Below are 24,858 nucleotides of genomic sequence, written 5' to 3'. Positions count from 1 at the left end.
GGAAAGTGATATTTTGACCTTTTCCAAAGTGGAAATCTGCTAGTAACAACTGTCATCAGGATCAGTTTTTGTGTCTGTGCGTGCAGCTTCAGCCTTGCCCATAGCTGGGTATGGATGAAAAGCTGAATTAAATACTTCTCTTAGCACTGGTATGGCTGCATTAGCATCAGTCCTCCTGAAGCTCTAATGTAACTTAATAGAGGCTCTTTTCCTTAACTGGGGTCAGATACACTTTTCAAAATGGATGTTGGTGGATGACACATTGATGTACCAATTAACATGGTGTTAACCATGCCTTTCCTCTCCTGTTTGCTGGGAAATGGAAGAATGTGGAAGTAGACTGTGGGAAATGGAGGAAAGCCATGGTCTGCAGCCAGTGTTGAACTGCCAGTCTACAGTGCTTCTGTGTATTTATTGACCCAGCCAACTTCAGCTTATGGTTTGAAGAAACTAAGTGTAAAAAAATACCACCCAAATTCCCCAATAATCAAAAGGGGGCTGAAAAATGACAACTGGGCTGCCAGATGTGAGCACATCTCCCAAGTTTCTCAAGATTGTTAATGTCAAAGGAAAATGAGTGTAAGGTCAGCTATCAGCATGTACTTTTTCCTTTGTTTTTCTTTCACTCCTGGATTCTTTAGGCTTAGATTTCTGTGACAGTATAAAATTTGAACTTTAAGGCAGATGAAGTGTGATACTGATTTATGTTTAATGGTCATAAGTGTTTGAAGTGTCATTTGTTTGCCTATACTATGGCAAGATTCTGGACTCAAGCAGTATAGAGATGTTTATTTTTTCTTTCCGCAAAATTCCCAATTGCTCTAGACTAACAGATTTTTACAAATGGAGTTAAATAAAATCTTTGCTTACAGTGATTATATCTAAGACAGCTTGCACTTTAGAAAATACACATTTTTATATTCCCAACTTCACAATTACACTTTGATTTTTTGCAAGTGCTTTCACGCAGACTTCTGTGCAAGCACAGAATTGGGACTCCAGCTGTGGACTTTGTCAGTTGAGTCCTAGCATAACTTCAGGTGTGGTTTTTCCCTTTTAAAAAAACCCTCTAAAATTTTATAAGAAATTTTAATCACACTTTTTTAAAAAAATACTCTGGGTTTTGGTGGTCTTGGGACTTTATTGTTGTCTTTTTCTTTGATTTTTAAATAAGGCATTTAGAGTGAGGAAAAGCTTACTAAAGATTCTTTATTAAATATACATGTGAGGATGTAAATGCTGTTGTACAGACTGACACTAAAAATGCACTCGCGGTCACATTTGCCTTTATGGTCTACATTTCTCTTAAGTCAGAGTCAGGAAGGGAGATAGTGTTTTACTGAAAATGTTTCTGATGTCTAATTCTTAGGTGAGGGTAAGATTTTATGTCTTGCCCTTTGGCTGTTTTTTCCCCATTACAGAGATGTTTTCCCAAGTTTTTTGAAAATCCAGGTCTGCTTACAAAGTAATTTATTTTTTATTAGAAATAGATTGATGTTCTGTACTGACTTATCCGGTGATGGTTATTATGTTGACAAGCAAGGTTTTATCAAAGTATCCTGAAGAAGGAAAGGGAAGCTCTATAGCAGGCACAGACTGAGGGGATGAATCCACTTACTACCAAAAGCAGCAAATGGATTATATGATATGTCAACCATGATAATACTGATGGACTTACTCCATAGTGAGTTGAATATTTTTTGATTCAGAGTTTTGGGAAAAAAAAAGTCTAATTACTTTGGGTTTGTGTGGAAATGTAACTCAGATTTTAGTTGGAACTGGCTAGTTTTCTGATCTGCACAAAATCCAGATACTCTGTTTTCTGAATTCACCTCATCAGAAAAATCTACACTGTAAATTTAAAATATTTGAAGTAATAAACCAAATTATTACATTGAAATTCAGTCTTTTATGGAGCTGCTTTCTTGGAAAAGTTTATAAGAGTATTTTATTCTTGCCGTTTATCAGCTGTGGGCTGTGTATGGTACTCTGAAATCCTTAGGTGAAAGGTGCTAGAAGTGTAAAAATCCATATGGTAAAGATGGTGTAATGCTGAATCCCAGCAGAGAGGTATGTTGTAAAGATTTGATCCTTGAATGTCTTTATGACTTGTTAATGTGTGCTTGTTTAAGGATTGCAGGATTGCATAAGGAAAGCAGAACAAAAATCCTGAATATCTTTATATAAGTGTGAAATTAATAAAATGAGTGTGGCCAGCTAAAGCAGTACCTAATTTATGTAAGGTGAACATTTATTTTTCTCACTCATTCTGTTGTTTGAGTTCTTTTTAAATGACACTTTGACATCTTTTATATAAATTATGCATATTAATGTAATTGTATTTACTTGTAGGTAGCTCTAACCAAGAGAGCTGATCCAGCTGAGTTGAAAACAATATTTTTGAAGGTATGTGTAAAGTAAATATTTTACTCTTTCTGCTTAAATTTTTCTTATCTTTTGCTCCATTATTGCAGCATACAACTCTTGATATTTTTTTCAACCGTTAATCATTCACTGTATTATTACCATGTTAGACTTAAATACCATTATCAGAATTGAACAATACTCACCAAGAAGCCACATACACTCCTGAGTGATTATTGTATTGACTCAGAAGAAGTATTGCTATCTTAGAAAAAACGCTCATTGTTCAGAGAATGTGGTGGGAGTTTCAGTATTGTTCCTACACATGGAAAAATGTTCATGTAGACTCCTTGCTGTTAGACCATTTGGTAAACTTTCTTCTTCTGTCCTTGTTTCCTTTCTTTCTTTAGGCTTATCTCTGCTTCTCTAATTTGTAGAAGTATTGGGAAGATCCCCTTGTGAAGTGCTGGCCGTATTTATTACATAACTAAAGTTCTTTCTGTGTTGGCCTGTTGTACAAGTATGCAAGTAAAGAAATTACTCATGTACTTGCTTGTGTACTTGAGGAAAGTGTGCTTTAGTATTTTGCTGGAAATTGGGAGGTGATTGTCCAACTCTACTCCATTCCTGTGAGACCCCACCTGGAGCACTGCATCCAGCTCTGGGGCCTCCAACATAAGAAGGATATGAACCTGTTGATGTGAGTCCAGAGCAGGGTCACAAAGATGCTCAGAGGGTTGGAGCAGCTCTCCTATGAAGACAGACCGATCGTTCAACCTGGAGGAGACTCCAGGGAGACCTTACTGCGCCCTTCCAGTACCTGAAGGGCACATGCAAGTAATGGAGAGAGTGCCATTTTACAAGGATGTGTAGTGAGAGAACGAGGGGGAATAACTTTAAACAGAAGTAGAGTAGGTTTAGATTAGATCTTAGGAAGAAACTCTTACTGTGAGGGTGATGATACCCTAGAACAGGTTGCCCAGAGAAGTTGTGGATGCCCCATCCCTAGAAGTGTTCAAGGCCAGTTTGAATTCTATTCCTAGCCTTCCTAAGATTTATTAGTACAGTGTCTGTATTAGCTTGGTATTCTGATATGAAAAAAAGACTACAGAAATAGGTGGTTCTGAATAATGTATACGAGGTAGGTGCCACAGTGCTGAAGGGAACTCTTGTATCTGAATTATTTTTATGAAGGTGTTGAGTGCCTAAGACAGCTCATACATTTCCAAGTTCTTCCCTCCACCTTCACTCTCTCCGGTATCATGCCCCACTCTCCATGTACTTCTCGCTATGTTTTCCATTGTCCCTTATGAGCTATTCTTAACAATATGTGTAGGTGTCAAAATGTATATTGCCAGTATTTATAGTTTTATCATATACTGTCAGTATTTATAGCTCTGAAATCAGATTTTTAGTTGAGAAAGCCATGATTTAACTTATTAAGTCCTGGAATCTTCTGTCTGTCAGGAGAGCAAAAAGACTATTGAAAGAGAATGGGTTATGTGATTTACAGAGATGTATGTTTAAAGAGCAGGAGCAGGGCAGCAGAAAAGACACACAGGGAGTAGACCACTGACCTGAGAAGACGGTAGCATTGAGGGAAGAAATAAACACACTAGAGAGCAGCCCGGTCCCTTCTGCAATATGAGGTGATGCTCATTTGGAGTGGGGGTGGGGGTGGGGGAATTGGTTTGCTGAGAATAGTGTGAAAATTGTTTCCTACCTGCCTGTGGGCATTTCTGAAGGTTGTAGCACCTTACTGTTTTGGTGGATTGAATGGATCTTACTTGAGCATGCTAAATACCACCTCTGGCTTATTTTTCTTCCTTTTCTGCTTCCCCTTTCACTGAAAAGAGGGGGTCTTAGTAATGTGGAGTAATAAAATACGAGCTAAATATTTTGTTCAGTGTAATACAGTATTGTTGTGCCACTTGCTAGTGGGAATGAAAAAAGATGAGGGAATGTAGTATGTTGTTTCATGCTCTACAGATAAATGATAGCCAGAGTGTTAATTAAGCTGCTTCAGATGATTTTAAGTGGTAAGGCCAATATAGTTGCTTCTGCAGATAGTGGGATCTTCACTTACAGGATAACTGGACAACCATTACTTCTACTTTAATTAAGAATTAAAAAATACGATCACCATGAAGGAGTGATACCCACAGTGTGGAAATAAGTATGAAACAATCCATTTAAATACAGTTGATTGCAGTCAACTTTTAGCATATTTCATATATCAAACCCCTGATAAAATGTTTGCAAATCTTACTTTAAATGGGATTGAACTTGTTATTACTTGACTATCTAAAATGTATGTAAATAAGTTACCAAAAAGCCATTAAGTGCTATTGTATACAATAGTAATATAAAATTCTCTGTGGGTGTAATTGCCAAAGTGAGGAAAAATAAAATTGTAAAGAACCAATTTTTAAATGTTTTTCCTCCAAACCCAATAGAATTGATGTTTTTTTTTCTTTTTGTTATGATAATTTCCCGGAGTACCTCTACTTTTTCTAAGTCTTCTACCATAGCCCCTAAGAGATTAGATTTTAGTCAAAGTGATCAAGCTGACATTTTTCAAGGTCATTTTCTATAGGTAGTATAGAGTACGTGATTGGATTTCAAATACACTCGAGTAAATCACAATGGTAAGAAACAGGGGGACCTGAAACCTTGTGCTGTTTTCTGTTATTGAGTGCCCTAGCAGGGGGTTAGCCTGGATGAAAAAAATGAAATATAGAAGCATGGGCTGTCTGACTTATTTGATTTGTTTCTCAATAGCAGCTGTGTTAAAAGTTTCTAAGGCTGGGATTCTGAAGGATTCTGTCTTTCTGCAAATGATTACATTGAAATCAATTGATCTTTTAGTTCTTTTAAAAGTATACAATTCCAAATTCCTTGCAGTGTAGAAACTAGAAAGCTTGTGTTACAGTGTCTTAACAGGAATCCTTAAGCGCTAACCAATATATAGATGCCAAAGCAAGTTATGTTTTGTTTGGGCTTGAATCTCTGAAGCCTTGTTTCTTGAAGATATTGTTGTACCTGAAAATGGTATTTATATAGCACTAGAAGAAAATAATCTACTTACTGTTACACTTTGGCATCCCTCTGAGAGTTATATGCCTACAGCAGGTATAACGGTATGCTGCAGGCACTGGTAAGAAATGAAAACTGGCAGTTTTCGTCCCTTAGCAGAGCCATAGTAATGTGAAAGAAAACATGTCTTTGAAGTACACTACAAAATAGCAATAGGCATCTAATTTATTTATTACTTTACTGTGGATAATGCTCTGTGGGGAGCTGCAACAATGGTTTATCATCCTACATTGCCTTAAAAAAAAAGAAAAGAGAAATTAGCAGTTTCTTTCCTGTTCTCAGTGCACATTTGTTATCCCAAGACAGACCTGTTTCCTTTAAAGCTAACACATGGTTCTGCAAATGCCTCTTCATTTTTTTCCTTTTAGTTATTGCCCTTATCCTTTTTCTTTACTAGAAATACATTTTTAGGGTTGTTTTCAAATTTAACCTTTTGCAGAAAATGAGGGCTTTGAAATTTGGGGGATGAGCTAGGAATCAGTGTAGGGGTGGTAACCAAGGGAATTTTATTTATTTAGATATTATCTTCAAAAGTGTTAGTATTACTTTTATTTGTAATATGTTACTGAAGCTTTCCCTTTGGAGTAAATATGCTTGAGTCTGTCAATAGCTGTTTTCTGGAGTAGTATGCCAGTAACTGTGGTGTAAAGCAGGAGTAATTTATGCCAGCGGTGTTTGGTAAGGTGTTAGACCTCATTTCTTTTTTCTTAGTGTGCTGAACTGTTCTTGTTTTCTTTAAATTTCTCTGTAAATTCTATTCGTTGGCTTCCTTTCAGCACTGCAACCACAGAGGAGTATCTGTAGATTCTCCTTTCCTTAGGGACCAGCTGTGGCTGGAGGTGGTGAGGTGGAGTTCTTCAAAACAGCACCCCCAGGTGGACACTCTTGTGGGATCATTTGCTCCGCTGGCATTTCGCGGCTGTAATCCTGTCTTCTCATCCTGGAGTAGAGTGACCACACAAAGGAGTCATTTCAGATAAATAAGATATGCCAGACTATCCTATTGATGTCAGAGTTTCAGTGGGCCAGAGATGCCGCATACAATGCTTGCAAATGTGTGTGTGCTTCTTGTTCTACTTCCAAAAAAGTATTCAGTACTGGAGCATTTCTTGTCTTCCATGGAGAAATTGTTGATGTGATAACCAGAAAATCATATATTTGTGATTCTTTGGCTAGGAAGCCAAGTCTTCAGCTGCCTGAGTATTTCCCTGTTTTTCTAGACCTTGTTTGGGTCTAGGTTGTAGGTTCTTTGGAGCAGAACTGTCATCTGCTGTAACATGGGCCTCCTGCTGACTGGAAACCATGGGTGGTGGTAATAAATGCCTAGAGAAGGATGTATTGAGTCACTAAATACTCTATTTATTTAACAGTATGCAAGTGTGGAGAAGAATGGAGAATTCTTCATGTCTCCTCATGACTTTGTCACACGATACCTGAAGATAATTGGAGATGGTTTGCCTAATGCAAGCACTGTACAGCTCCTTGCAGGTGTGGTGGATCAGACAAAAGATGGGTAAGTGTTTTTTTTGTGGCTTTGTTTTTGTTTGTTTAGGTGGGGTTTTTTGTTTGGGTTCTTTTTTGTGTGTGTGCTTGGTTTTGGTTTTTTGTTTTGTTTTGGTTTTTGGTTTTTTTGTAGTTGATTGGTTTACTTTTATTTTTCTATTTTTCTTTGTTCATTTATAAAATACAAAACCATTCTTCCATAAAGTTTAATCCCTGAAGGGTGCTGGAGTTTTGTTTTGTTTTTCTCTTCCCCCCCTGCAGATACATAAAGGAGTACAGTATCTTTTAAGTATCAAGAGTAGAAACAGTGTTTTCAACTGCACCTACCATTTAGTGGCGCAAACCATTTTCTGTCTACTATGTATTTTTAATTCATGGAACCTTTCATGTTTGTTGGCTGGCTCCCCAACTCCTGATTTTCTTTCCTTCCATGAGTCTTTCTGTCTCTGTTTACTTTATGTATCTGTCACAAACACATCCAAATTGCAATCTAAAATAAGTTTAGCTGGTGTAGGAAGAGATCCTAGAAAAAGTTACCCTGCTTTATTTTGCCATGGCTCTGTTAAAGGTTTTTTTGCTGCTGTTTTTTTCCTTCAAGAGGGAGGAGGAGCACTTAAGGTATTTAGGGAGTCACTGCAGACTTGAGAAGACAGCAGTGAAGTTGGTTGCACATGGTTTGCATTTGAAAGGCTGACTTTGCCAATAGGCAAGATTAGCTACCCCTCCATCTTCCTCTCCCTACTTAAATGAAATCTTAGCTTTTGCTTTTGGTACTTGCCCAGGCAAGCTGTCTCTTCACCCATATGAATGCATTTTTTGAACCCTCCCTTTAAAGTATCCTTAGAGAAACTTAAGAATAATTAGCTGTGGACTTAAAGTGTATAGTTGTGGCATTTTTAGAAACCAGAAAACTTCAGGCATGACTCATATCAGTGGTTGCAGAGAGTAAAATGTGAGATAAATAAAGTATGACTAGAGAACGCAGGCTTCTTAGGGATAACTGAGAACTTCTGCAGTACTTTCTGTGCTCTCTTTTCTGCTCAGCCAGTTTCATGTATCTGGCAGCTTGGCACCTTAAACCTTGCAAATGAGTTAGTGTGGTGATTGTTACCCTCATAAAAGAATTCTGTAAAAGGTTATGTTGGTAACAATGATGGCATCAAGAAAGCACTGGCTTCAGGTAATGTTTGACTGAAAACGTTAAGCATTTCTTGGATTTCTTCCCTTGGTTTGATGCCTGCAAAAATGTCATTTTCCAAATTACATGGCTTCAAATCCGTTTCGTAATAAGAAGATTGAGAGCATAATCCATACCTTGTGATTTGGATATCCCTCACAAACAGAAGCTGGTGTCAGGAAGAACAAAATGTAAAACTTTAGCCTATGTGAACTTGTTGACAAGTTGGGATTTCATAACTTGGCATGATCTTGTGGGAGTTTTGTGGTGTAGTATTGAGGCTTCTAATTGCTGTTTTCTGCCATGGGCAAGGATTGTTTCTGTAATCCACACTGTGCAGTGACAGGGGACTGCATGTTTCTAATGTGTCTTTGGAGAGTCTCTTCTGGTGTTTAGGCTGTCTTTTTATTTAGCTGCTACACTAATATGTGAAAGAATGGAGAAAGTTCAGAAAGTGATTGGCGTCCATCTCTCTAATCTAGCATTTTTCAGCTTGTTCTTGTGGTGTGTAATGTTATTGGCAGAGTGATCATCTGAGCCAAGGGCCAGTTGCTTTTTGGTTCCTGGCATGAAATCTCCTAGAGGTGGAAACAGGACCTATTGGTCTTCTTCTTTTGAATACTTTCCAACTTGGCAGACCAGAGCTCCCAGTTTTTAAAGTGAAGCCCAAAACTGCTTTTGTTAGTGTTTGTTTTTAAAAGGCTTGTCAGTGTTCAGAGACTTACATGTATTTAAGGTCATGAGAGTATGTTCAGTAATTTAGCTTTATTTCTATTATAAAATAGAAGGTATCTTGCAAGAGCAATGACAAGTTAATTTTTTTACAGTGTTAGTGGCTAAAAGTAGTTCAGTTCTGAGAATACTGCTAGGATATTTCTAGAAGCATTTTATCCACTGTCTTGTATCCCTGGTTTGCTCTGAAGAAGCAGCTGTTGTTCATGACTGGTGAGTGTGACTGCTTGTCACTAAAAGGGTCTGAGCCACGATCACAAGGGCTGTTCCTCTCACTCTTTAGAATACTTTTCAATTTCTTATGGTTTTGGTAAGAAGGTAGGTATAGGTACCAAGTGTAATCACTGTGAAATACTAAACTTGGTAAGTCGCATGGGTGAAAGACAGACAGCTCAACAGCTTCTGACTCATGAGCAGAGCATATAAATAGGCAAAGAATTGCTTACCCCATAGCTGAAGAAGTTCTGAGTGTAGAGTGGAAAGAACAGCAGCTCTTACATACAATCCCACAGTGTATTGTAGACAAAATCTCATGTAGCTTTAGCACAATTCCTGCATTGCCAGAGATTAAGGATTTGAGGATGTCTGCAGGAGCTGCTGTTGTTGTGACAAAGGTACAAGACCTCTTAAAGCATATTCTGTAATTCAGTGAATATCTGTTGCCATGGGAGCAAGTTTTGCCTCCATCTTCAGTCAGGGCAGAGGTTTATTTGGAGGTAGGCTTTCCTGCTGTTCTCTTCTGGAGGCATGTTTTTAAGGTTTCCTCTAATAGAAGGAAATAGTTGCCTTGCCGATGGCCAGACGAACCTTTCAAAGTAGTTGATTGATAATAACAGAGTTTTTTTAAATGTTATATTGCATGGTTGTTGTTCGTATGGAACAAACTGAATAGCCTTGACTGGTTCCTGGCCTAAAGCCTCTCATTGCTAATCTTAGTTAAAAAATATGCTTTATTTGGCTTCAACTGGATCAGGAATTCACCCAGAATATAGTGGCTTTCTCAAGGCCCATCAGCAGCAGGCCAGGCATTTTCCATCCTGCCTACTGTAACATTGTTTTTCAATTTTTTGTTTTACTTTTAAACATCTTTCTAACAAAATAAGTATTTACTGCATGTCTCTGTTTGGACTGTAGTAACTAACACTTTACTGAGAAATACCATTGCTTTATTTTTAGAAAGGACAAAGTATTCAAAAATAACACTTGGAAATGCCAGCATTTCCATTATTATTGGGTATAAATTTATCCTCTAATGCACCAATTTGCACTATACTTAGTTTACCTAGTTTGCAGTGTAAAATAATAGATGTAGCTTCAATTTGTGTCACATTATGTTACCGTGTTTAAATTGCTGATACAGTAAAAACATATGCATTGATTTCTGAAGAAATCTCTTCACCATTGCATTTGTATGTATTATTACAGTGGGTAATGGCTTTTTTTCTTTGCATGGCTATATACAGACTTTCTCTGATGGCAGTGCATCATGTCTATGTGGTGTCCAGATGTCATGGGTGTGAGCATCAAAAGAAGCAGCATGGAAGAAAGGAGAGAGCATTAAATAGTGGGTTTGCTGTACCATACCCAGTTGTTGTGTTTGGACTGTAGCTCTTGTGTGTAGATGCTTTTAAAATTTCAAGATATGAGCCTTCCTGAATAAATCATGCAGTATTGACACTGATAGTGAGAAAGTGAAGGAAGACTTTGACCATTTGGGTAGAATATCCTCAAAACTGAAATAAAATTTCATAAACATTTCAGCTTCCTCTCTTTGTGCTGTTAAAATCACTGGGTTTTTCTCTGCTTTTGTAACATAAATGAGTACTTGTTTAGGTAGATAAAATAACTCTTAAGTAGTATATTGAAGTCCATGTTAATATGTGCTGTTTAATGACACCTAATGTTATTCAGTGAAGGGCTATGGTAAACCCAAAAGGGTGATGCTAAACTAGAGAGAAAATGTGTTACCCAGGCAACTACCCTTGTGCAGTATAGAGAAGTGAGCATATGGCTATGTAGTACACATTATTTCAGCATCTTTAAGCATTAAGAATCACACGTGTAATTGACTGTGAAAAATTACTGCTCAGTTACTGTATTGTATGGTCATAATAGAAGTAAATGAATACGTCGTTGTTAGAATAGATCTGTTGGGAATCACTAGCAGGCTAGTCTACTTAGGGAGCAAAAATACAATAAGAAGAAAATAGCTGGTTTAATTAACATGTAAAAATTGGGTTAATTTGAATTCAGCTGGCACAGCAGATATTAATGTCTCTTCTTTAACAGTCTGGCTAGAGCCACACAATTTGTACACTTTTAATCTTCCTGGTACTGTGAATAACTCTTTTAAAAAATGGATAAAGAGTTATTTTAGGCATCTATCTGTGACTTGATATGGGGATTATTGCTTCCAAGTACTGAAAAAGAGTGCTTCTACCAGTATAAAATCTTGTAGCAGTGTTAATACATTGAGTTTTAATCAAATCCAGGCCTAGTAGCATAGAATATGTTCTTAGCATGATGGTGGGATTCTACTGGTATAAGTAGTGTATCTCTTTTCTGTGATCTCATCACTGTATTGGGATCCCCTGGTAGGGACATGTGCTAGTTGTTGTTTCACACAGAAAAAGGCTTTACTGTAATGGTGTTGGCAAAGATTTGACATTTATAATTCTAAACAATCCTGTTCTAGATTCTTGTCACCTGCTGTCTGTTCTGTTCTTTCTCTGTGTGTGCATTATAATCTTTGGGACAGAACTCAGTGCTTTGCATCTGTTTACTGTTCTGTCAGGTATGTAGTCAATAAAAATGAATAATAATGGCCCTTTGTAGACGGTAAGTCACATTGTAACAGTAAATATGTGTAAATGCGTATTTGCGCATAGGTTGTGATATATTGGATTAAAATTGAATGAAATGTTACTTTTGAAAAAAATTCTTTTGGTTTAGAAAAGATGGAAGTTTTCTTCCTTTTAAGGGCTGAGTATCTGTGTATTCTGTGTCTAACAGTGAGGAGTACTGAGAGCTCCCGAGGAGTTTAAAGTAAGCTACTCGATGGCTTCCCCTGTGCTAAAATATGCATATGTAATAACTCACTCGCTTCTTTGCCAGTAAAGCCTAAGGTGTGCTTATGTGTTTGCTGGCATCATCAATTGTGAGCTTAATCTTAAGAGTACCTGAGGAGGTTTCTTTTTATTTACTTCTCACACTACATAATAACCTACGGTGGCAAGTTCTCAGAGATAATTGTTAAATTGTGTCATACTCTACATTTCTTTTACTTTTGTTTATTGCATATATATTGAGGGAGGTAATGTAGAACAGCTTTTAGACCTTCTCTGTGCTGTGCTTTTAAAAAAATGTCCTCTTTTGTTCATCTTCTCATGTTTTTACGTTCCTCATGGAAGTCAGCTTCTCTTACCCAGTGCATATTTGGCTGCTGACATGCAGCAAGCACACTTCTGTGTGACTTGAAATTAATTCCTTTAAGACAGGGTGACTGGAAATTGCTGTATAGTCATGGGTCATCATAACTTGGAATGAATGTCTTTTGCAACCTGTTGAAGCACTCAGTTCTTCACTGTTACTGCATTGCACACTGAGTATAAGTTTTCATTTAACTGGCTGCAGTATTGTTTTGAGTCAAAGTCCTAAGGATAGTTTCTAATAGAAACTATCAGTTTCTATTAGACAGTTAGTTTCTAATAGAATTTTTTAAAAAATGTTTTTTTGTGTGTGTTTATTGACATTTGGTACACTAAATTTTGTGCTTCTCAGAAATAAATCTTTGTTCTCCAGGTGCTGCCATGTGAACCCATTAAAGCTACACGCTGGCTACACTGACATACAGCAGCCTGAGAGAGGCTAATCTTAAGTCTCCCAGACTGCCAGCACACATTTGAAGATGATTTTTAACTGTACAACCTAGACATTAAAGAAGTAGCAAAACAGAAGAACGGTTGGCCTTTGCCTCTTTAAGAGTAGGAGTCTGATCTCCGTTTGAACTCTTGGGTGTGACCCAAGGAAATTAGAACAGCTCAAGGTCTTTGCTGTTTCAAATCTACTGCTGGAGACAATGCCAGGTTGTCTAATTAAGTATTTCTGCTTATGAACTAACTTAAGGAAGGGCATCTCTGCTTTTATCTGTGCTCTGCTACTGCGCTTGCATACAGGGAACCTGACTGTAATGATGAATTTGAATAAACTGCTCTTGGGCTAAAGAAGAACATGCAGACTACTACTTGAAATTAATGATTCAACACGCAGGACTGGAGGGCTGTGATGGATGACTAATAAGTTGCTAGCAAACAGATAACGTATTCTGATCGGTTGCTTCTGAAGTGAGTGGCAGCATGTAGATCTTGAATGGATTTGCTTTCTGAAAGCCCTAAGTACTGAGTCTTGAGGGAAGTTACTCATGTCTTGATTACCTCTGTCTTAGCAGTGGAGAGAGGTAGGCTCCCCCAGAGGGCAGTTCAGTTAGACATTAAAGCTGAGGTGAGTAGCCACACTGAGTGTTTTGCTTATTTTGTGTTTTGTTGTGACTTGCTGAAAGTAATAGTTCCTTGTCTAACAGACATTTCTGTCTAGTGATATGCAGACCTCCTTGAGGAGAGGGCATTTTAGGTTACATTTTAATCCCGATTGATAACATTTTTTACACACTTTGTGATCTTATTTCTTTTGTATAATGTACGTTATGTTGTATTTCAGTATTCTGCAAGCAAGTGGTTTCATAGCTCTTGCTTTTTACTTCATCTCTTAGGTTGATATCCTTTCAAGAGTTTGTGGCATTTGAATCAGTCCTGTGTGCTCCAGATGCATTGTTCATAGTAGCCTTTCAGCTGTTTGACAAGACTGGAAAAGGAGAAGTTACTTTTGGTAAGACTGTTCTTAAATATACATTCCTAATGTAAAAATCCATACCTATGCCAAACTATTTCACCTTCTATTTACTGTAGGAGATGCAGTGATTGGCAGTGGAACTACACTAGTGCCAAGCAGTTTTATGTCTGAATTCTTTTAATCATTTATGTGTGCACAGTATGAAGCCAAGGTCATGGTAATCATCATGGTTTACTCTGGAGACCTGGTCACTTTTCTTTTTCTCTTCCCCAACATGCTTGTGCAGGTCTTCAGAAGAGCAATGAAAGGTGACTATAGGAAATGATTGTAAAACCACAGGAAAGTTTCCAGAAGACTTGGGTGAATGTTGGGTCTGAAATTATCCTGAATTATTTTTTGTTTAAATTGGCTATATTTCAAGATGGCTGAATTTTAAGGCTTAAAACTTTATTCTGTGAGATTTTACAGTAATAATTTCTTTATTACATGTCCCCTTGCTGCTCAAACCCCTCCCCCCCCAATTCAACTTGCATTGGAAATGTGGTGTTTGCACTGATAACATAAAAAATAGGCCACTTATAAACTTTATTAGGGAGATTGTTTATTTCTAGATAACCTAGAAACGGCTTTTGATATCTGTAGGAATATCTACCACTTGCCATTCTATCTGGAAAATCAGAAATTAGCGGTTTGTAATAACTTCTGCTATTGAGTTTGCTCTTCAAAAAGTATGGGCGATTTTTTTGTTAAGTACCTATACTGTATAAAATTGCTATTTCTAGTCTACATTTGGACGTGGTTATCCCTATGTATCAAGTTTTATTAATTGGTTATTAAACAGTTTTAAGTAAAATGAAAATCAGATGGATTGACTCTGTCTTTTTGAAATGTATGGTTTACACATCCATTGTCTTTTCCCAGTATTCCCCACCCATGTTTTATGCTCAGTTAAAAAAGTCCTTCCCTTTCCATTTGAACTAACAAGGTTCTGTTACCATTGCTTGAGGCATCATTGTATTCATTCCACTGTCTCAAAAAATCTGTATTTGAAGTTGCAGCAGGTGAGACTTGCTGTCTCTTCTTGTGTCTGTTTTGTTTTTTCATTATTTTGGTTGTCTATTGAGATTGTGAAAGACAGACTTTTTGTGTGCAATGTTTTAAAAGCTACCACAGATGCTAAAAGATATGCAAGAATTTCAGGAAAAATTTCTGCAGATCATGACCTTGATGAAGGAAGTATTTTGTGCCCTACAGTCTTGTATATGTGGACAGAGAGGCAGTGAGAGATGCCATGCTTTTAAAGCAGGAGGGAGTGTGCATTTTGCTAAGGTTTTGTTCCAGAGAAGACAAGCTAGGGTTCCTGGAATGCCTGTGATGTGCAGGTTCTTGTCTGCGTCAGAGCCTCTGGTTGTTTGCAGTACTCATTAATAATCTCAGAAGAACTGTAGTCATTTGATCTGACTGCTGAATCAGCCCGACTTAACTTTTTAACTCTTGGCATTCTTGTTCATATATTTCCTGCTGTCAAGTGCTTCCCTTGGGGTTTGACCCAGTGAGTCAAAGGATTTGTTTGACATTTGAAGTCCTTCTAGTGATGAGAGAAAATCCCATGCCAGGCTGTATTTAAGGTATTTGAAAAAGGAGACAAGCCAACATTGGCAGAACCTCAGATAGCTTTCTTTCAATTCCTTCATCTTCCCCTTTGAAAGCATAAATGTATTTGTAACTTCTGTATAGTACCTTGTGGCTACCACCTCAGCAAATGCCTGGAGTGAGGAAGGTGGGAGAGCTGTCTCAGGGTTGTGCATTCTCAGCAGAAATAGTTGATCTTTAGACAAAGCTATCTTTTTTCCTATCACAAGAAAAAAAAAAAGCTTTTTGAAAATTAAAAAAATAGTATAATTAAAAAAACCCTAATATTTTCATAAATAAATTATTAAAATACTGTCCTGTAGCTTTGGCACTCAGTGCCTTAGTCATGCATCTTTGAAGTTAATTATGAGATCTTTTCCCATTCACTTGAATGAGAGTGGGATCAAGTCCTTATCAAGGTTAGGAGACTTAAATAGAGGTTTTGTATACTGTGGAATTACAGTGTGAAAAGAACAGAAGAAAAGGGAAAGGATCATTTTTCAGTATACTGCTGCTAAGTGTAGTATCTCAAGGGTCTCATTTTAAGTCTGTATCTCTTTTTTTTTTTTTTTGGTAAAGAAAGCATGGCTTATCTGTGCAGTCATTGTTTTTCTGTACAGTAAAATAATGGTGTAAATATTTTAGCTTATACCAAACAGAATATAGGGCTTCTCAGCTGTGAAATTCACATTTTCTACTAAGCAAATTGTTCAAATCTTGTTCTTCCACAGCTGCACTTAGCTTGGCACCTTTGTAAAATGAATTAATAATGGGCTTTATGTCAATGAACTTTTACACTGAATGCCACATCCAGGCTGTGGATATTCAGAGAAATTTTCTGGTTAAAGGAGTTCCAGTATTTAACACTTTGCACATACTTTTCTTGAAAAATGCTGCACTATTATGTTAGCTTCTGGATTGGAAATGCATTTGCATTTTAGCCATACGTTATATCTCTTCAATTTTAAATGTTTCACTTCTTTCAAGTTGAAAGTTAACTGTGCCTAGTTCTTTGACAGGGCTAATATCTATTTAAAAGGGCTGATCTGCAAGCAATATGGGTATGCAGAGGAGTGGGGGAAAGTATTTCTAGTTTATTGGTTTTTGTGGTGAATTAAATAGCCACTAGTAAATTAGTGGCCGGTGCCTGACTGAAAGTACACCTGGCTGTTGCATCATGTCTTAGATTTACCTGCTGCTGAAGTGTCAAAGCTTTGACAGTTTGCAAGGAGTTAAAGCTCTCAGCAGGAAAGTGAGAGGAAGTTTAGCTGGCTTTTAAATTCGAGGCAAAGAGCAAACCATTGCTTCTTGCTGTTGAGTGTTGACAGGCACATAAAAGCTGATAATGTAAGTCCAGGGGTTTAAGAGACTTTAGAGTTGCTTTTTTGTCGTATGACTGTATTTTAATGCCTCATTAAAGAAGCAGAGCCCTTTGAAATTCTTTACTAGATGGCATTTAAAAAAAGGCAAGATGGTTGGGTAAAAATGTCAGTGTTTAAAAACTAGCTCATTGTAAGCTTCATCTTTAATTTTGGATGGGTAAATGAAAAGATGGGACCTAACAGTTCTGAGCAATGAATACCATAGCAGTGATATCCACAAACTGGAACTTTTCTTATTTGATATCAATTCTCACAGCCCTAGTGAAGGGCAAAGTAAGTGTTGTCCATAGTGGTTTTGCTCACAGAGAAAGGAAGCAAAAAGAGATATGGTTGCCTGAGTTGTGCTGCTAACCATTGTGAATCTGGCTTTGGAGATTTTAATTCTCATTTGTTTTAAAGTAGAATTTCCCGCCAGACATTCTTGCTCTTAATCTTAGTGAAATGTAGCTGTGGTATAGTATGTGATTTTATGGTTTTGGTTTTCTTTTTTAAAGGTCTTTTAATTCAATTTGAAGCTGTTTCGAAATGGATGCTGGTGCTGTGCTGCTTTGAGAAATATGAGTATGCTGTAGAATGTCAGTTTAATTCTACAATTCTGTAGAATTAAAAAAAAAAACCAACAAACTATAACAAACCCCCTCAAACCCAGCAAAAACACAAAAAAAGACACAAACCCCAAGTTTTTGTTTGTTAAGCATAACAACTGCAGGATTGAGCAATGTATTCTGCTTTTGTCTCTAAACAAGACTTTATTGACATGCAGGCAGCAGCTATTGTGGGTCTCTGCTTCTGTTATTAATTATATCAGTACAGTTCTTAGATAAACACATTATCTATTATTATTATTAAGGGTACATCTTACTAAGCATTCTTGTTTGCTTATCTGATTCTTGAATTGTCTGAATACTTGTTTGTAAACTCTCTAAAAGGACTAGCTCTTAACAGAGGTTTAAATAGCTACACAGCTATTGTGAAGAGCTTCAGAGTTTTTTCCTCTATGATAATGCTCTGATACTTTTTCAATATGCAAGACTTATTACAGGAGTTTCATAATTGCTTTCATGACCAAAGAATTAGGTTCAGATTGTGTGAGGCAGCTCTTGCTTTTGTTACAGAGGGTAATTTATTTTGTGCTTTGCACTGTAATTGCTGATATGACTTGGTTCTTCTCATAGAATCTGAAATTCTTTTATTTCTTGCACAGCACCTTGCTTACTGATGCCCAGCATGCTACAGGCAATACCATGTAAAGCAAGGAAAAGCAAAATCTGAACCAACAAAATAAATTGCTGGGGCTGTTAAGCTTTGATCACTTGAAAAACTGCAATATTTAGTATTTATTAGTGAAATTTCCCGTGCTAGTTCATATTGCTTAGAAACCATTTGTAGCTAGTGACGTGTTAGCTTACACATCACAGCTTCACCTGTACAGTGAAATGTGTTAGTTTATAAATGGTAGCTGCCTAGATATGATGATTCCAATGGCAATACTACAAATGCAAAATCTATTAAGACTCTGGATTTTTTTGTTATTTGTACTGGATTTTGCACAAATAATTGCCAGTTTTAATTACAAGAGGATGTAAAGTAGACTCGTTAGTATATTTGTTTTCTTCAAAATGCTTTTTGAAATCTTCTCTGACTATTTTTGGAGAATTTCATTTCTAGACATATGTCAACTTGGCAAGTTTTTATTTTATTTTTTTTCTTTTAATCTTATATAACTAATGTAATATAACCAGACAGACTTTGATGCAGGCATCCTAAGTAAAATAGAGCCTGTTTAGATACAAAATGAATCTGTCGTTCTAAGTATTATGAGAAGCTTTGTCCTTTTACACTGCTGGGTTTCATTTGGTCAAGAAAATGCAATTTAGTTTTCTAAATCATCCATAAATGAAATTTAGTGTTTCAGTTTGTTCTTTGTTATCGGTTATGTTCTGTTGTTTCATTGGGAATGATCATAGAATCATCAAACAATTCAGGTTGGAAGAGACTGTGACAGCCATCTGGTTTAAACCCTTGCAGCATCATCAAGACCAGGTTGCTCTGGGAGCAACATATAATCAAGGTTTTATATATCTTTGGGGATGGAGACTGCAGCCACCATGAGCAAACATCTTCCAGTGTTTGACCACTATTATAGTGGAAAAATAATTTCCTGAGGCTTATTTGGGATTGCCCATATTCCAGCTTGCATCCATTGCCTCTTCCACTATGTATCTCTGTTTTCCCTTTGCTCTCCTGTTGGGTAGCTTAGACAACAATGAGGGTCTCCTTTAGACCACTCTTTTCCAGGTTAAGAAAACCCCATTCCATCAGCTGTTCCATGCATGTCACATGCATTGTCCCCCAACTACCTTATATGGAGAAAATAGAAGTGATCCTTTATTTCAGTTAGCCAGGTTGTGCTGTTTACCTTGGTGAAAGTGGTCTAGTGTTTTCATTATTATTATTAGAGCAAAAGGGGTAAATTTAGTTTTTATGCCCACATGGGGCCTAGTCCTTTTCAAACTTGAGCTTTTTGGGTGCTGGCAGTTTGTTGTTCATTTCTAAGGAGGCCAGGAAAGGTAATAAAGAAATGTAAGGCTGTTGCCAGTGAACTGACATTAAGGATCTTCACAGCTTGAGGAGAAATATTTGTAAGGAAAGTGGAAAAATTTTGAAAACCTTTTAAGTAAGCCAGTTATGGATGACTTTCTTAAAAGGATGATGAGGATGATGGTACTTTTGAAAGAGCCTGGTTTTTTGTTTATTTGTTTGTCTGTTTGTCTTTTGTGGTATTTGCAGTGTTTAACACAGGTAATAGAAGTGCACACATGTCTCAGTCAAAAATCAGGGCCAAGTGAAATTTGATGCTGTATGGATATGCCATGAGGAAGTGAATTAGTGGGTTTTAAATATGAAAAGAGCACAAATAACCAGAACAGTGGAAAGGTAAAAGGATAAAAAAGTGAGAACAATTTCAGCAAAGGGGTGGAACTTGAAGCTTATTATGGATATTTTGTTTGGGAAAAATCATGAAGGCACAAGCATGTTCTGTGTGCTAGTGTTTTCATTAGTGTAAAATTAACCTGTAAGACTTTGCTGTCCTTGTTGAAAAGTTTGGACAGGGCAACGAGGTTATAACCAAATAAGTTTGGTAGCTAGTGCCTCTCTCCTGAGAAGGAATGAGTGCTGAACTTTTTGTTAGGATTTGTACTGGACTTTATGGTTTACTGGGGGTGTTTGGGGAATTTATTTTGTTTTTGTCTTCTTTAAAGTCTGCTTACAACATCTGAAAGACATTTGTTTACCGGCAGTGGTCTTAATTTCACCTCTGTGTACAACAGGTGCTATACAGCCTTTGTTGCTTCTTCCAACTACAAAATGGATGTGGTTCACATCTGAACAGAAGTGACCACTTTTAGTGGGAGACTCCAATCTCCTCATTCGCTGCCCTGCTGTGTTTATCTTTAGGGGGGCTGGCGCTCCATTGGGGCTGTCGTGGTACAGTCTTTTTTCTGCCTGGAGGTGTGCCCAGTCAACCAATACGTTTTCTAAGGGCAGCCCAACAAATACCATAAGTTTTTTCTTTCCACTGATGGACTCCAGATGTTAGTACATTATCTGGAGGTGAAAAGCCATTGTGAAGGCATCCATTTTTTGATATATGTGGATCTTTATTGCACTTGTTTAAATGATCAGCTTTTACTACGAAAAGAAACACCTTGATTTTTGGAACTTTTAGAATGACTTAGGAGCAATGTTTTCTGAACAACTGAATGTAGATACATGCGAGTATCAGATTGGCATGCAGGTATTGTATGGTATCTTGTCAGAGATCTGAAGAACTGCTCAGAAGCTATTCCAGTTCAGTGGGTCAAAAATCCACTTTTTATGAAAGGCCAACTGTAGATTTGCACAATTGACTATAATGGCTCCAATTTTAAAAAGATAGAGGTAACAGAGAGCACTTCCAGTTGGTGGGATAATTCAAGAATACTACATGCTCAGATGGCTAAAATATTGTGTTTTCTGCTGCTACTTCATGCTACTTAAAAAGAAAAAATAGGTGTGGAAAAGGTGGGAACATGCCAATTTGAGAGTAAGTTTCAACTATATGAGGTCACTCTTTGGTTAACAGTAAGCTCAGGGTTAACCACCTGTATATCCTGTTGGAAAAGATAAAAAAGCCCAACATGATTACTAGGCAGCATTTAGGGAGGAACCAGAAGCTTCCACACCAGAATATATTTAACATGTCAGGAGCAGTGTATCACTTTAAGCTTGTTTTTTATCAAGATTTTTTCCCCATCCCCTTTTCAAATTGTCCTGAATTGCAGATTAGAAGGTAAAAACTTCAGTGGTTTTAAGAGTTAGGAAGATGTTTTGTTATTACAGATTTTAATATGAAATTTCAGATAGCAAAATACATATATTTTTGTGGTGTGTGTAATTTAGTTTTCTAAATTGGAAAATCTGCTGTTACCTAGCAGTTAATGACTATTTTTTCCTAACATTTGGAATGCAGGACCTGATTTGATAAGCTGATAAAAGAAAACAAAACTGAGAATGTGTTGGAAGTGCTCAAAGTGAAAATTACAGTTTAGATAGATTTGGGGGTAGATAGTTAGACATTTTAATTGAACTAAAATAGTTTTATACTAATACAGTACTGTTGTGGGAGTACATTTTGTGGTGTATTTGAAATTGAAGTATTTAAGTGAGGGAAAATGTATGTAAATGCTTTATAAGAAAGTGTTGTGGGGTTTTTTTTTATATATCATCTATCTCAGCAAAATAGCTGTTAAAGACATAGAGCTCTCAAGTCTATGCTGGAGAGTAAAGTGTAAAGTTTAGGATAATTTCTTCAAGGTGGGAGTTTGCTTTTATCACTTTGGTTGGAAACAATCATGTGAATTCTGAAGTAAATTTTTGTTCCTGGACAACTGAAGTGAAATCAGCCCCTGCTAGTGTTAGAAAAAAAGAAAGAAAGAAAGAAAGAAAGAACACCCAGAGGGTGTTCACTTAGTCCTGATTTTTAAAGTCCTATGTTTTTAACATCTCCATGATAGGGATGACAGGAATGAGTCCAGATGATGATTTCACCTGCCCACATGGGGCATTGACTTTGCTATGACAGCTTTGGTTACACACAAGCAACACTGGCTTATGTTAAGCAGCAAACCCCCCTGCTTGTTACAATTCAGCACTAGTCCACAGTTGGACTAGCTCAACATAGTTAAATTGGTTAAAATTATAGTTTTTATTATTTGAGTTATATTTTGTCTTTGGGGATTTTCTCTGAATTTGGAGTAACTAGTCTTATGAAAAAATAAGCTACCACTTACACAGGCTTGCACATACACACAAAATTATCGAAAGAAGTAAATTCTGGGGAATTTAGGTGTTTATATGCAAGTACATATGTGCAGCCACATTTTTCAGGTTCAGGTGAAACTGATCTTGGTCTAAATAGATCAGGTGGACTAATGGAGAGTTTGGCACTCTTTCGAATGAATCTTTTTTTAAAACAGTGGTGATACTACATGATAGAGCACAGATAAATTACACTGACCTGACCTGCTATCTTTTTTCAGATCAACCCCTCCACCCTTCTTGAGTTGTGTAATATACTCCCATTAACTTTGAATTATCTGCTCCATTCTACCCTGCCAGCTTCACTTTGAGTGTTCTACCAAATACTTTCCTTGTCATATTTTAAGAAGGAAATAACCTAATTTAATTTTTTTTTTTTTAATTCAGAATTGCAAAATAGGCTGTGCTCCGTGTTCTGAGGAATTAAGAAGAAGTGAAAGTATGGAAGCACAGCATTAGTTTATTATTTCAGGGCTTCTAACCTGTGTTAAAAGGTGCCTATGACAGCCCTTCCTGCTCTTATTGCTTTGTTGAGGGAAGTTGGAAGGGTGAGTACCTTTCCTTTGCTGTCCTTAGTAATCAAACTATTTCAATATGTTATTTAGTTTACAGCATGGCCACTATAAAACCACTTCAACTATTTCCTCAGTAAAACAGTGCAGTGATGGAGAAGGTGATTGTAGTGGTTGTACATTCAGAGTGTACCTGTTCTGGGTGAATATGAATAAATGGAAACCTAGCGAAGTACTTGGTCTACCCATTGTTCCACATCTTAGTTGAGCAGATGTGATGTCAACATATGTTTTCCAAAATAAAAGTCATCATTATAGAGGATGGAAATAAACTCTAACTAGCTGTGTTTTGAAGTTCATAACACTAAATAAAAACAAAACAAAAAGCCCAAACAAAATAAAAACCAACCCAAACTTTGGATAAACCCCAACAATTCCAGTAAAACAAGATAATACAAAGTATTGTCACTGGAGTATTTCTGATGTGCAAATATACACATATTTCTGTACACGTTTTTGCACAAGTTTATTGTACATCCAAAACGTTGTAAGTCAAACAAGTGTGGTACAATGCCAGCTTGGCTGAGCAGGGATCTTGTTTGGAGCTAAGGCAAAAAAAGAAAATATATGCCCAGTCAAAGCAAGATCAGGTGATACAGGAGGAGTATAGACATTCTGCTCACCACTACAGGGAGAAAATTCCTGTGGCCTAAGCTCAATTGGAGTTGAAGCTGGCCAGTATTGTGGGAGAAAAATAAAAAGGTTTTTTTAAATACACTAATTGCAAAAGGTAGTTGGTTCGTTACATGGTGAGGATGGTCACCTCACAAACGGGGACATAGACAAGGCAGAGATGTTTAATACTTTCTTTGCCTCTGTCTTCAACACCAGTGATGGGCTAAGAGGGTCCCAGTGTTCCAAGCTGGAGTACCATGGGGAATGGCCTGAAGCTTGTTAGAGGAGATTTAGGTCAGATAAGAGAAAAAGGTTCTTCTCCCAGAGCATGGCTGGGTACTGGAACAGACCCTCCAAATTCGTGGTCACAGCACCACAGAGTTCAAGAAGTGTTTGGACAATGCTCTTGGGCACATAGTGTGACTCTTGGGTTGTCCTGTGCAGGGCCAGGAGATAGACTTCAATGGTTGTTGTGTCCCATCCAACTCTGGGTATTCTAAGATACTGTGATTTTACTGTGTCCAGAAGGAGCAAGAGCTGCTCCACCAGGCTGGTGACACTGAGCTGAGTGTGGGTGCCAAGAGGCTGGAACATGGACACAGCTCTGACTGATGAAGGGTGCAGTCCTGGGCTACCTGAGCACAGACTGGATAGCAGGTGTGGTGACAGTGACCAGGGTCAACCTGATAAGTCCGTAGGGATGAGGCAGATCTGAGGTAGGGCTGGGAAGTTAGGTCACGGGGTTGGGGTCACCGAGGTGCAGGCATCCCTACAGCAAACGTCAAGCAAGAGGGATAAAGGAGCTGAGATGAGGCTTCTCTCAGCTCTTTCTCCTGCAACTCTTTGCCTGGCCCTTTATCCCTTGTGTATGTGCCTGGGTCATGGGAAAGAGGTTGCAGAACCTGGTGGTGCATTGAGCATTGAGGGTCATGGAGCTTATGGAGAATATGGAATTGTTTCAGGTGGTCAGTGAGGACCAAAGGCTGTGGAAATCATTCTGTCCTCTTCTTGTCTGGGCTTTATGAGGTCTTGCTTCGTAGTTAGCAAGGGCCTGGGGTTTTCTAGTCATGATGAAACAGCTGCTCTCATCAAAGCAAAATTGTTTTCCTCTTTGCAGGAGGTAGCTTGTGTTCTTCACAGAAGTTGCTATTACAAATATTATCAAGATAATCTCATTTTTTTCTCAAGGCCCAGGGTTTTGGTACAGATTTTCTATACTATGTTCAGATAATTTAATTGTGTAAAGGAGTAATAAATATAAAATGTATGGAACGTATTTAAAACAGAGCTGAGGATGACAGCTTTTCTACAAAAATGTTGCAGCTATTTTGTAAGGTCAGTGGGATTTTTGCATATCATCATGAAATTTTTGAGATTGTATTGAGATTGTAGTAACTTTACTGGACTTGATGACACTGTGTGAAAAATATATGTCCTTGCACAAATAAATAGTTTGAAAGAATTTCAGATTTGTTATGTCAGATATTTGTGGACTGTACCCAGTAAAGATTTCAATAGCTTGTTCTGTCAATTGACTTTTCTTAAATGGAAAATACAGTGGGATAATGACTTTTAG

The 24,858-nt window shown here is 37.4% G+C and overlaps 1 protein-coding gene across 3 annotated transcripts in view; it reads left to right on the top strand.

Annotated features, from left to right (window-relative positions):
• Positions 1-24,858, top strand: part of SLC25A13 (solute carrier family 25 member 13) — a 101,426-nt gene that overhangs the window by 21,216 nt on the left and 55,352 nt on the right. For all 3 annotated transcript variants that reach the window (XM_027910804.1, XM_027910795.1, XM_027910788.1), the window contains 3 exons: positions 2,353-2,406; positions 6,831-6,973; positions 13,641-13,756. In XM_027910804.1, the coding sequence (XP_027766605.1) occupies positions 2,353-2,406; positions 6,831-6,973; positions 13,641-13,756 (313 nt within the window). The remainder of the gene's footprint in view (positions 1-2,352; positions 2,407-6,830; positions 6,974-13,640; positions 13,757-24,858) is intronic.

The sequence above is a fragment of the Empidonax traillii genome, unplaced genomic scaffold, assembly GCF_003031625.1.
Source record: "Empidonax traillii isolate 1590-97213 ecotype Southwest subspecies unplaced genomic scaffold, ASM303162v1 scaffold30:size3273891, whole genome shotgun sequence".
Classification (NCBI taxonomy): domain Eukaryota; kingdom Metazoa; phylum Chordata; class Aves; order Passeriformes; family Tyrannidae; genus Empidonax; species Empidonax traillii.
Note: the sequence above shows the minus strand (reverse complement) of the source record. Positions and strands in the feature narration are given on the sequence as shown.